Source organism: Heptranchias perlo, chromosome 23 (genome assembly GCF_035084215.1).
Source record: "Heptranchias perlo isolate sHepPer1 chromosome 23, sHepPer1.hap1, whole genome shotgun sequence".
Classification (NCBI taxonomy): domain Eukaryota; kingdom Metazoa; phylum Chordata; class Chondrichthyes; order Hexanchiformes; family Hexanchidae; genus Heptranchias; species Heptranchias perlo.
The window spans coordinates 8,595,568-8,608,956 of NC_090347.1; the positions used below are offsets into that span (position 1 = coordinate 8,595,568).

Genomic DNA, 13,389 nt, shown 5'->3' on the forward strand with positions numbered 1-13,389 from the left:
AAGTCCTCAATCTCCGCACTTTCCCCTCCAGTGCGTAAAATTCATGAAAGCTTTCACTGGCCATGGGGTCAGCGCCTCATCTCACTTTCAACGCTGCCCTTTTCCTACCCCGCTTCTCATATCGTTCCCAGTCCTTCAAGAATTCTAGAAAGCCGAGATTCCCGAAGTGCCTCTGCGCGCCCAGCTTCTGAATCCTCCAATCCTTCAAAACTTCCAATTGCTCCCATGAGCACGAGTTGTACAGGTTTTTTAAAAAAATGTTGTTGAGCCGTCTGGAAATTGGACTTGTGTGGGTGAGGGACAGGGAGGGACACAAGACCAACAAACAGACGGGGAAACAGAAGCGGGAATTGCAAATAAAATGAACAATTGGAAGAACAAAGGGGAAACAAATAGGACTTTAGAAAAAGTTGCCTTAAAACAGGAATTGCAAATAAATAGCTTTAATTTATTTTTTTAAAAGATGGATGGAAGCAGAGACTTTACCAGCTGGTTTAATTCTCTCCATCCTAATTATGTGCAGCGAGAACTTTCATTTTCAATGTAACAACAGAAGGGGGACAAGATTTAAGGGCTATTAAATGTACTTTATTCTGAACATATAACCAGTGCAACACTTGTCATTCAAGATTAACAATGCAACAAAATACACAGACACACACAACTTCTCCATAAATTTATAATAAAATGATACTCCTTATAAAAAGGAAATGATCTGCAGGCAGCAAAAACCTGGACATCCATTGGGCGGAGAGCTTTAACGGCTCAGGTTCACGGAGAACTGACGGTACTTTATACCAGTCAGACACAGGATTACCGGGAGGTCACAGCTCTGGGTGTCCAGGCCTGCGATTGCTCACACTCGTTCGCATTACTGACTCAGAATAATGCGCCACACCAGAAAAATCCCAGTGCTCACAATAGTTTGGGGTCTGAAAGACCCAGTGGGAGGTCCCGTTTTGCCCCCCCATGCCTCATCCGGTAATATTTTAATCGGCTGTAAAGACAAACCCCCCACCCTCCTGGCCCCTGGGTTTGGTTCTGGAATTGGGAACCAGAAATATCCCTGGGGAAGGAAGCTGGTCAGGCCGCCAGAGGTCTCAGGTATAGTAATAAAAAAAGTGTTCACTTTTCCCAGGACTGCTATTTAATGCACAGTGCCCTCTTTTGTACTGGGACAACTTGTGACCTGGAGCTTTAAATATCCTTCAGACCAATCACCCTCACCCCTTGCAGGCTCACCAGCTCTCTGCCTCCCAAAGGAAGTCGCCTCACTCACCCCCATCGTCTATGGGAGGGGACGGGACGGCTCAACACATTTGTCGAACGGCTTTTAAAACGTAGAAAGGTTATCCAGGGTGCCTGGTCGGAGACCCGCGGTTCGGTAATTTTCTCACCAGTCCTGTGGTGAAATGCCGAGCCGGTCGGTCTGGTAATCACCGCCTTCGTGGGCCGAGAGCGGGTTCCCCTCTCTCTTCCCCCCTTCGCCCCCCTCCCCACAACAAAAACAATGATTAAAGCAGCGAAACAGCTTCCAGGTTCTCTTTTATAATGGTGTCCATGACGACCTGAAAGACGATTTGCACGTTGGAAGTGTCGGTGGCGGTGGTGAAGTGATGGTAGACCAGCTTTGCCGGGCTTCTGTTCAACGACAGAAACTGATGGGCAACGTAACGGGCGGCAGAATCCACATCGCAGTCGGCACCTTGGGGGGCGGAAAGAGATCGAGGAGCAATTAAAAAAAACACAACACTGTCAGCCGTTCACTCTCGTTAACTCCGTTGCCCACATGCCACACATCATGTTCTTGGGTCTTTGGCGACCGGTTGCCATGATCTGCTGTCTACACTGCTCTGTTATTGAGATAGTGAGGGGTGGGGTGGTGGGGGGTGAAGCCAGGTTGACTCATTCTCTCCCCCCTGTGCTTGGGCAGGGGGGAAAAGAGTTGAGTTTCATCCCTATTCAGTACATCTCCTCCTCCTTCCCCCTCCTCCACTTTGGGGTAGCCGAGATCAGTAACTCACACACTGGAGAATCAGTGAGCAGGGGAATGACACCAGTTCTCCATCTACAGAAGTGACTGCACTGCCACATAATTCATGGTACATGACTTCTGAGAGACATGATAAGGCGCTACATGACTAGAAGTTTGTTCTTTCTTTCTGGCACAAGCAGTGTTGCACTGACTCAGTGTCGATTCAGCTCAAGATGAGAGATACACAGGCTGTAAAGGACAACCACTGCCAATTGAACCAACACACACACACACATATACACAGACACCTCCCCCAATGGCCCAGGAGGTAAATGCACTGCCCGGAGCGACAAGGAGTCACTCAGACCAGAAAGGCATCGGGGTTCCATCCACAATCGTAGCATCATACAGCACAGGAGGCCATTTGGCCCATTGTGTCCGTGCCGGCTCTTTGAAAGAGCTACCCGATTAGTCCCACTCCCTGCTCCTTTCCACCCACCACAGCCCTGCAAATTTCTCCTTTTCATGTATATATCTAATTCCCTCAGTGTCAAGGCTCAGTCATGAACAATGGCGGCCTGGGCAAAACTGGCACAAATGAGCACCTTCAGTACAGTAGGGTCAGGGAGGTAAAAATGAGAAAGAAAACAAATCACCTGGTCCACTTCTTCCTTTGTCAACCCATCTCCCACCTCTCAATATTTGCTATTTCTGATTACATCCTGAGCCTCAGTTACACCCCCACATCCTGAGCCCTAATTGCACAACAACAACAACTTGCATTTATATAGCGCCTTTAACATAGTAAAATGTCCCGAGGCGCTTCACAGGAATGATTTTCACCAAAATTTGACAACAAGCCACATAAGGAGATTAGGACAGGTGACCAAAAGCCTGGTCAAAGAGGTAGGTTTTAAGGAGCGTCTTAAAGGAGGAGAGAGGTAGAGGGGCAGAGAGATTTGGGGAGGGAATTCCAGAGCTTAGGGCCTAGGCAGCTGAAGGCACGGCCGCCAATGGTTTTTTTTTTTATTCGTTCATGGGATGTGGGCGTCGCTGGCGAGGCCGGCATTTATTGCCCATCCCTAATTGCCCTCGAGAAGGTGGTGGTGAGCCGCCTTCTTGAACCGCTGCAGTCCGTGTGGTGAAGGTTCTCCCACAGTGCTGTTAGGAAGGGAGTTCCAGGATTTTGACCCAGCGACAATGAAGGAACGGCGATATATTTCCAAGTCGGGATAGTGTGTGACTTGGAGGGGAACGTGCAGGTGGTGTTGTTCCCATGTGCCTGCTGCTCTTGTCCTTCTAGGTGGTAGAGGTCGTGGGTTTGGGAGGTGCTGTCGAAGAAGCCTTGGCGAGTTGCTGCAGTGCATCCTGTGGATGGTGCACACTGCAGCCACAGTGCGCCGTTGGTGAAGGGAGTGAATATTTAGGGTGGTGGATGGGGTGCCAATCAAGCGGGCTGCTTTATATTGGATGGTGTCGAGCTTCTTGAGTGTTGTTGGAGCTGCACCCATCCAGGCAAGTGGAGAGTATTCCATCACACTCCTGACTTGTGCCTTGTAGATGGTGGAAAGGCTTTGGGGAGTCAGGAGGTGAGTCACTCGCCGCAGAATACCCAGCCTCTGACCTGCTTTTGTAGCCACAGTATTTATGTGGATGGTCCAGTTAAGTTTCTGATCAATGGTGACCCCCAGGATGTTGATTGTGGGGGATTCGGCGATGGTAATGCCGTTGAATGTCAAGGGGAGGTGGGTAGACTCTCTCTTGTTGGAGGTGGTCAGACTCTCTCTTGTTGGAGGTGGTCATTGCCTGGCACTTATCTGGCGCGAATGTTACTTGCCACTTATGAGCCCAAGCCTGGATGTTGTCCAGGTCTTGCTGCATGCGGGCTTGGATTGCTTCATTATTTGAGGGGTTGCGAATGGAACTGAACACTGTGCAGTCATCAGCGAACATCCCCATTTCTGACCTTATGATGGAGGGAAGGTCATTGATGAAGCAGCTGAAGATGGTTGGGTCCAGGACACTGCCCTGAGGAACTCCTGCAGCAATGTCCTGGGGCTGAGATGATTGGCCTCCAACAACCACTACCATCTTCCTTTGTGCTAGGTATGACTCCAGCCACTGCAGAGGTTTTCCCCCTGATTCCCACTGACTTCAATTTTACTAGGGCTCCTTGGTGCCACACTCGGTAGGGCTGGAGGAGGTTAGAGAGATAGGGAGTGGTGAGGCCATGAAGGGATTTGAAAACAAGAATGAGAATTTTAAAAATAGAGGCATTCCCGTACTGGGAGCCAATGTAGGTCAGCGAGCACAGGGGTGATGGGTGCAAGTTAGGATACGGGCAGCGGAGCTTTGGATGAGCTCAAGTTTATGGAGGGTGGAAGATGGGAGGCCGGCCAGGAGAGCCTTGGAATAGTTGAGTCTGGAGCGTTTCATCCATTACCTCCAGATGTTACGGGCGATGTTACGGAGGTAATACCCCCACATCCTGAGCTCTATTTGCACCCCTGCGCCCCATTTATACCCCAACATGCTAAGACTTCGTAGAAGTGAGCTATTTATTGCAGAGTACCCAGCCTCTGCCCTGCACACAGTGTTGGCAAAACTGCCCCAGTTATAAATTTCTAGCCGATGGTGTCCCCCAAGATACTAATGGTGGGGGATTGAGTGATGATGGTGGTGCCATTGAAGGTCAGGGGAAGAGGTTGTGTCTGGTTTTGTTAGAGATTGGCACTTTTACGGTGCTAACATTGCCTGCCACATCATTCCAGGCCTGATAAGAGCAGCAATAAGTTGGGTTAGATTGCTCCTGTGTTCTGTGGACAGGGCATACCTGGGCAATTTTCCACATTGTCAGGTGGTTGCCAGTGTCATTGCTTGGCGGGGGGTCAGTTGGTTCTGGCGCACAGGTCTTCAGCACTAGAGCCGAGATGTTGCCAGCCTTTGTTGCATTCAGTGAACCCAGCCACTCCTTAATGTCACAGGGAGTGAAACAAATTAGCTGGACACTGGGAATCTAGGATGGTGGGACCTCAGGAGGCGGCAGATCACGTGGCACTTCAGGATGAAGAGGCTGGTAAAATATTTCAGCCTCGTCTCTTGCGCTCGTGCTGGACTCCTCCACGGTTGAGAATATGGAAGTTTAAGAGCCTCCTCCTCCCATTAGTTGCCCGATTATCTACCACGGGTCTTGAATGGACGTGTGGTAGGGCTGCACTGTTTCACTTTGATCCATTGGTTACAGGTTGCAAAGTTTGAAAAATCCCATGCACCTCTCTCGTTCTTTTCTGTGCCAGATGTTCATTCCTGAATTTGCTTCACAACATCTGCCTCGACACCCCCCCACCCCACCTCACCTCCGGCCTCTGTGGATCGCCTGCCTCACACATCATGCAGGGCTCCCACCTAACGAGTTCTCTGTCTCAGTTGGGTTGCTGGTCGAGGCACTGAGCAGAGGTCGGCCGACTTTATTGGGGGAGGGAAAGGTCAGAGGGTACGTTACACCCCCCCCCACCCCCAGGAAACTCAACACACCTGCTGGCAAGTCAGTCCAAGAATGGAACTGGAATCAGGCTGCCCGGAGCTGGGACACTCGGACAGAAGAGGAAAAAGAAACTCAAAGACGTGGGAAATCGTACAATAAGTCACACCAAGTGAGGCCCAGTCAGGCCGTGCAATCACTGACCTTTCATTTCATTTTTTGAAAGGGTAACTCTCCCTTCAAGACTCCCATTCCCCAGTTGGATCTCCTTGCGTCACCTACCCTCCATGGTCTAGTGGGTCCATCTGACCCAGGATCTCCACCAACATTCCTCTGCTCAAGGGTGAGTAGGGGGTGGGTGGGAGGGACATCAAGTGGAGGTTAGATCTGGCTGAGATCAGACACTCAAAACACAGCCCGGCCACTAACCCACATCCCAGGACTCTGACACTATGCACTGCGATCCAACAAGCTGTGCCAGTCAACAGCCAACTGCTACTTCTATAACCGCACTGGGTGTCAGCCGTGGCTCAGTGAGTAGCATTCTCGCCTCAGAGTCAGAAGTTCAAGTCCCACTCAAGAGCTTTGAGCAGAAAATCTGGGCCAACGCTCCAATGCAGTACTGAAGGAGTGCTGCGCTGTCGGAGGTGCCATCTTTCGAATGAGACGTTAAACCGAGGCCCTGTCTGCCCTCTCAGGTGGAAGTAAAAGATCCCTCGGCATTAATCGAGAAAAAGCAGGCAGTTCTCCCAGTGTCCTGGCCAATATTTATCCCTCAAACAACAGACTGTGGGATCTTGCTGTGCACAAATTGACTGCCGCTTTTCCTACATTACAACAGTGATTACACTTCAAAAGTACTTAATTGGCCGTAAAGCGTTTTGGAACGCCCTGAAGGCGCTATTTTAGCTGTGAACAAAAATCTCATCTCCACATATAAAGTACAGGCCCATTAAGGCCAATTTCACAGATCTTAATTTAAAGTAACACAGCTGCCCCCCCTGTGGCTGACTCGCCACATGTGACTGCACAAATGCTCCAGCGTGATATCTGCTTTCGATCCACAGAGTCCAGGGTAAAGAGATAAAAGGCGCAGAATTAAATAGTTTTGTTGGCCACCGAACAACAATTTCACACAATAATTCATTTTAACAGGTATCCCCCCCACACACTGACATTTGTTCGCTTTCTTATCTGAACACTTGGTGCCGTTTGCTCGTCTTAGTCCTGCTTTGGCCTAAAAGTAGAATTAGGGAAATGAGGAACTAGTTTTCAAATCACTCCACGGTCTTGCTCCCCTCCCTGTCTCTATAACCTCCTCCAGCCCTACAAGCAAGCCAAGTTATGTTATTATCGGGGAGCAGGCAGGAAATTGGACATGAAGCCGAGTTCGGATCGGTCAAGGCCCTGTGGGTGGCGGAGCAGGCCCAGGGGCTGAGTGGCCGGGTCCTGCTCCTACTTCTTGTGTTCTTTAGATTTGAGGTTAGGATCAGATCAGCCATAATCTTATTGAATGGCGGAGCAGGCTCGAGGGGCCGATTGGCCTACTCCTGCTCCTATTTCTTATGTTCTTAACGCTCCGAACTCCCCCACTGCGTTCAGCTACCCAGCCGCATTCAAAATAAAGAAGGGCCTACCTCCACCCCAAGAGCAGGTAAGTCCAATAGAAGATTGAGGGGGAGGATCTAATCGAGGTCTTTAGAATGATAAAAGGAAGTGATAAAGTAAATACAGAGAAACTATTTCCTCTGGTAGGGGAATCCAGAACAAAGGAATCTCTGGCCTGTTTCTGTGCTGTACAGTCTATGTAATTCTATGTTCCTACATCGCAGGCTCAATCCCCAACTCAGCTTCCAATCTGACCCACACCAGAATGGGATTTGTAAGCCGGGGTGTGGCATGCAGTAATAATGGAGAAAAGGGCAAAGAAGAATGGGCGCCTTATGCCAACCAGTAGCATCGGCGAGGGCATCGTCAGATAGGTAAGCAGGCCTGCAGGAGAAACGCACGTCCAGGCAGATACAAACTCTTTTCAAAACAAAACTTTGAGAGCAAGCAACCCTTCCTTAACCCTCCATTCTAACTTTGACTTCTGATACCTGGAACCATCACCAAGTTCCGCGCTGAGTGAGAGTATGATTCGAGCAGGTCTCACCCGACTGGTTCAGGCCAGAGTCAGAGTCCTTGTTGGGAGTGAGTATTGACACCACTGTCTCAGCCAATAAGTTGGAGGCAGGGCGGGAAAATTTCAGGACTTACAGCAAACAGTGTCTATTTAAACACCGAACTACAGCAGAGTCTATTTAAACACCGAACTACAGCAAACAGGGTCTATTTAAACACCGAACTACAGCAAGCAGAGTCTATTTAAACACCGAACTACAGCAGACAGAGTCTATTTAAACACCTAACTACAGCAAGCAGAGTCTATTTAAACACCTAACTACAGCAAGCAGAGTCTATTTAAACACCGAACTACAGCAAACAGGGTCTATTTAAACACCGAACTACAGCAAGCAGAGTCTATTTAAACACCGAACTACAGCAGAGTCTATTTAAACACCGAACTACAGCAAGCAGAGTCTATTTAAACACCGAACTACAGCAAACAGGGTCTATTTAAACACCGAACTACAGCAAGCAGAGTCTATTTAAACACCGAACTACAGCAGACAGAGTCTATTTAAACACCTAACTACAGCAAGCAGAGTCTATTTAAACACCTAACTACAGCAAGCAGAGTCTATTTAAACACCGAACTACAGCAAACAGAGTCTATTTAAACACCGAACTACAGCAAGCAGAGTCTACTTAAACACCGAACTACAGCAAACAGGGTCTATTTAAACACCGAACTACAGCAAACAATGTCTATTTAAACACCGAACAGAGTCTACTTAAACACCGAACTACAGCAGACAGACCTCACGACCAAAACTACAGCAGAGTCTCCCGAGTACAGCAGGATTATTTCTCCAGCAAAATGCAGTGAGTGGAGGATAGTTACATAAGAGAAATTATGTGCGTAAAATCAATCCCAGTCACTTACTGCAGAGTGTGATTGATGGGGGAATTACCCAATCATCTCCATTCAGTGTCATCATATTCAGCTTTCATTGCTGGGGCCGATACTGGGGGAGACTCTGACAGGGCCCACATTCAGAAACATGTACTCAGCCTCTCACAATTCACCTCACTCTTGGTTAATAAAGGGGCAGTTTGATTTCCAGTGGCTGTATCCCACTTTACACACGAAGGGCAATCACCACATTTCAATTTAATTTCAGCATCAATATTAACAAATGCTTTTGGGCATTATTCGTAATGTTCACTCTAGTGTGAATGTTCCAACATGTTTTATGCTGGAATTAAGAACAGAGACTGAAGCATGAGCAGAACTGGGTGTTTTTAATTAGTTCACTGACAACAGCAGCAACAATTTGCATTTATATAGCGCTGCTTATAGCAAAAGCAAAGCCTTTATCCAGTGTCAAAATAGTATTATATTTGTTGTATCGGACTTCAGACAGGGAATAAATGTGAATTAAAAATGGTCTTCAAATAACTGTATCTTTACAAGGTTCACTGTGTCTCTATGTCAGGGGAGTGCCCAATGCACAAAACTGTCCTGATTAATGGGTCATCTGCCTCTTTTTGTTGTGACACCGTCAATGATTTGAAACTAATTAGGGACATTTATGTTGACTGGTCAGTCTTTGAAATGTTAACATATGTCACACACACACACAGTAACGTGCGTGTTGGTGTTAACTCGATTCACCCGCTAAAGGCATTGGACGGTAAAACCATGGCTGTGATCTCCTTAGGCCGATTGGTGTGGGATGCAGCTTTCACTTACTAACCGACCGAGAGAAGAGACAACAGAAAATGAGAGTCTGTCAAAGAGAGAATTGTGGGAGACACACAGGCGGCAGCACCGAGATTTCCTGGAGTCCTCGTCGGGGATAAAACCATGAACGTCGCCCGTCGGTAAATATCGCACGAGGGTTCGCGAGGTGCGAAGAACTGGTTTAACGTCTCATCCGAAAGACCGCATCTCCCGACGTTGCAGCACTCCCCTCAGCACTGCGCTGGGAGTGTCAGCCTGGATTAGGTGCTCAAGTCTCTGGGGTGGGACTCGAACCCACCCTTTTGACTCAGAGGAGAGAGTGCAGCCCACTGAGGCACGGCTGACACCTTAGGATTAAGAAGAGCCTCTTGGGTGAGGTACCGGAGGGAGGCCCATAGAACTGTTCCCCGGCACAGGGCGGTGCCTTCAGGAGCGGAGAGGTGGGCCAAACCAAGGTCAGACATTCAACACCACAAACATGGAGACAGACACCATGTGGAGAATCTACGTACCTCTGTACTGTGCAAAATACAGCCGGAGATGTCTCCCCGAGTGCAAAATCTTCTCTTGAAACAGATCAATTTTGTTCAAAAACAAAATCTAAAGGAAAAAGAAAGCAAGTTATTGCAAAGGGGAACAAAGTAACATTTGCATTCAAATAGTATTAAAAATTAAATTAGCCCAAGTCCTTTTAATTCCACATTCCATGCTCAGTTTGTGTCTGCGGTTTAATTACTTGGAATTTTACCCTTACTGATTCAATAAATCACCGACATGAATAATTAACATGGGAATCGGTAGATAAGGTCTCTTTTGTTAGAGGTGATATTCTTCTCTGATGATGTAATTAAAGGCACCAGAAGGTAGAATATCAGGAGGATTTAGTCCAATCAGAGAAGCATCAATGAGTAATATCTTATTAGAGAGGGCAAATGGAACCAATTAAATGAATCCATTAAGTGGACAGTAACAGTAAGTGAGATTGTCAAGCATAACACAAATGACTATTTGTCACCAATTATTACCTGCATTTTAATTGCAAATGGCAGACACAATTAGTAATAAGCGGAACTGGATTAATTAGAGGTCACAGGTGGACAGACTTAAAATAACTTTCTGTATGAGAGAAGGCCTCTGAATAATCTCTCGGGGAGAAAGGTGATTTTATTCAAGCAAACTACGTCTTTCGAAAAATAATCAGCAACGTCGGTTCATAAGAACATAAGAAATAGGAGCTCCGCCGTTCAATCAAATCATGGCTGATCTTCCACCTCAACTCCACATTCCCGCCCGATCCCCATATCCCTTGATTCCTCCTCTCTCTTGGTCTGTTACATAGTTTTCTTCATTTCTTCACCGCTGCCACCTCCTCCCACCTTTACTTCTAGACTCCGGCCACTCCCACAAATACCAACCTTTTCTCCATTAATAGGTCATTTTCGGGTTGGCAGGCTGTAATTAGTGGGGTGCCGCAAAGGATCGGTGCTTGGGCCTCGGCTATTTACAATCTGTATTAATGACTTAGACGAAGGGACCGAATCTAATGTATCCAAGTTTGCTGACTGCACAAAGCTAGGTGGGAAAGTAAGCTGTGAGGAGGACACAGAGTCTGCAAAGAGATAGAGACAGGTTAAGTGAATGGACAAGAAGGTGGAAGATGGAGTATAATGTGGGGAAATGTGAGATTATTCACTTTGGTCGGAAGAATAGAAAAACAGAATATTTTTAAATGGTGAGAAACTATTAAATGTTGGTGTTCAGAGGGATTTGGGTGTCCTTGTACACGAAACACAAAGTTAACATGCAGGTAGAGCAAGCAATTAGGAAGACAAATGGTATGTTGGCCTTTATAGCAAGGGGTTGTCATATAAGAGTAAGGAAGTCTTGCTGCAATTGTATAGGGCTTTGGTGAGACCACGCCTGGAGTACCATGTACAGTTTTGGTCTCCTTACCTAAGGAGGGATATACTTGCCTTAGAGGTGATGCAACAAAGGCTCACTAGGTTGATTCCTGGGATGAGAGGGTAGTCCAATGAGGAGAGATTGAGTAGAATGGGCCTATATTCTCTGGAGCTTCGAAGAATGAGAGGTGATCTCATTGAAACATGTAAAATTCTTAGAGGGCTTGACAGGGTAGATGCGGAGAGGATGTTTCCCCCGGCTGGAGTGTCTAGAACTAGGGGCATAGTCTCAGGATAAGGGGTGGGCCATTTAGGACTGAGATGAGGAGGAATTTCTTCACTCAGAGGGCGGTGAATCTTTGGAATTCTCCAGCCCAGAGGGCTGTGGATGCTCAGTCGTTGAGTATATTCAAGGCTGAGATCTATAGATTTTTGGTCACTAAGGGAATCAAGGGATATGGGGATCGGGTGGGAAAGTGGAGTTGAGGTGGAAGATCAGCCATGATCGTATTGAATGGCAGAGCAGGCACGAGGGGCCGAACAGCCTACTCCTGCTCCTATTTCTTATGTTTCTCCATTTCATCAATGTTACGGACAGCATTCCTCTGAACTTTCCTTTCTGTTGCTCCTGAGCTCCAAATACAGACCCCCCTCACCCCCGACAGGCTCCAAATACAGACCTCACCCCCGGACAGGCTCCAAATACAGACCCATCACCCCCGACAGACTCCAAATACAGACCTCACCCCCGACAGACTCCAAATACAGACCCCCCTCACCCCCGACAGACTCCAAATACAGACCCCTCACCCCCGACAGACTCCAAATACAGACCTCACCCCCGACAGACTCCAAATACAGACCCCCCCCTCACCCGACAGACTCCAAATACAGAAGCCCCCCCTCACCCCCGACAGACTCCAAATACAGACCCCCCCCGACAGACTCCAAATACAGACCCCCCCCCCGACAGACTCCAAATACAGCCCCCCCCCACCCACAGACTCCAAATACAGACCCCCTCCCTCTCCCCCGACAGACTCCAAATACAGACCCCCCTCACCCCCGACAGGCTCCAAATACAGACCCCTCACCCCCGACAGGTCAAAATACAGACCCCCCCCGACAGACTCCAAATACAGACCCCCCCCCTCACCCCCGACAGACTCCAAATACAGACCCCTCACCCCGACAGACTCCAAATACAGACCCCCCCACCCACAGACTCCAAATACAGACCCCCCCCCCTCACCCCCGACAGGCTCCAAATACAGACCCCCCCCTCACCCCCAACAGGCTCCAAATACAGACCCCCCCCCCACCCCCGACAGGCTTCAAATGCAGACCCCCCTCACCCCCGACAGACTCCAAATACAGACCCCCCCCCACCCACAGACTCCAAATACAGACCCCCCCCCTCACCCCCGACAGGCTCCAAATACAGACCCCCCTCACCCCCGACAGACTCCAAATACAGACCCCCCCCTCACCCCCGACAGACTCCAAATACAGCCCCCCCTCACCCCCGACAGGCTCCAAATACAGACCCCCCTCACCCCCGACAGACTCCAAATACAGACCCCCCCCCCCCTCACCCCCGACAGGCTCCAAATACAGACCCCCCTCACCCCCGACAGGCTCCAAATACAGACCCCCCTCACCCCCGACAGGCTCCAAATACAGACCCCCCTCACCCCCGACAGACTCCAAATACAGACCACCCCCCCCCCCCGGACAGGCTCCAAATACAGACCCCCCCCACCCACAGACTCCAAATACAGACCACCCCCCCCCCGGACAGGCTCCAAATACAGACCCCCCCCACCCACAGACTCCAAATACAGACCCCCCTCACCCCCGACAGGCTCCAAATACAGACCCCCCCCTCACCCCGACAGGCTCCAAATACAGACCCCCCCCACCCACAGACTCCAAATACAGCCCCCCCCCCCACCCACAGACTCCAAATACAGCCCCCCCCCCACCCACAGACTCCAAATACAGACCCCCCTCACCCCCGACAGACTCCAAATACAGACCCCCCCACCCACAGACTCCAAATACAGACCCCCCTCACCCCCAACAGGCTCCAAATACAGACCCCCCTCACCCCCAACAGGCTCCAAATACAGACCCCTCACCCCGACAGGCTCCAAATACAGACCCCCCTCACCCCCGACAG

The 13,389-nt window shown here is 49.2% G+C and overlaps 1 protein-coding gene across 2 annotated transcripts in view; it reads right to left on the minus strand.

Annotated features, from left to right (window-relative positions):
* Window positions 1–566: 566 nt before the first annotated feature.
* gnav1 (guanine nucleotide binding protein (G protein) alpha v1) overlaps window positions 567–13,389 on the minus strand; it is a 141,120-nt gene continuing 128,297 nt past the window's right edge. For both annotated transcript variants that reach the window (XM_068003958.1, XM_068003957.1), the window contains 2 exons: window positions 9,819–9,906; window positions 567–1,705 (listed from right to left, as the gene is read on the minus strand). In XM_068003958.1, the coding sequence (XP_067860059.1) occupies window positions 1,515–1,705; window positions 9,819–9,906 (279 nt within the window). In that variant the 3' untranslated portion in view covers window positions 567–1,514. The remainder of the gene's footprint in view (window positions 1,706–9,818; window positions 9,907–13,389) is intronic.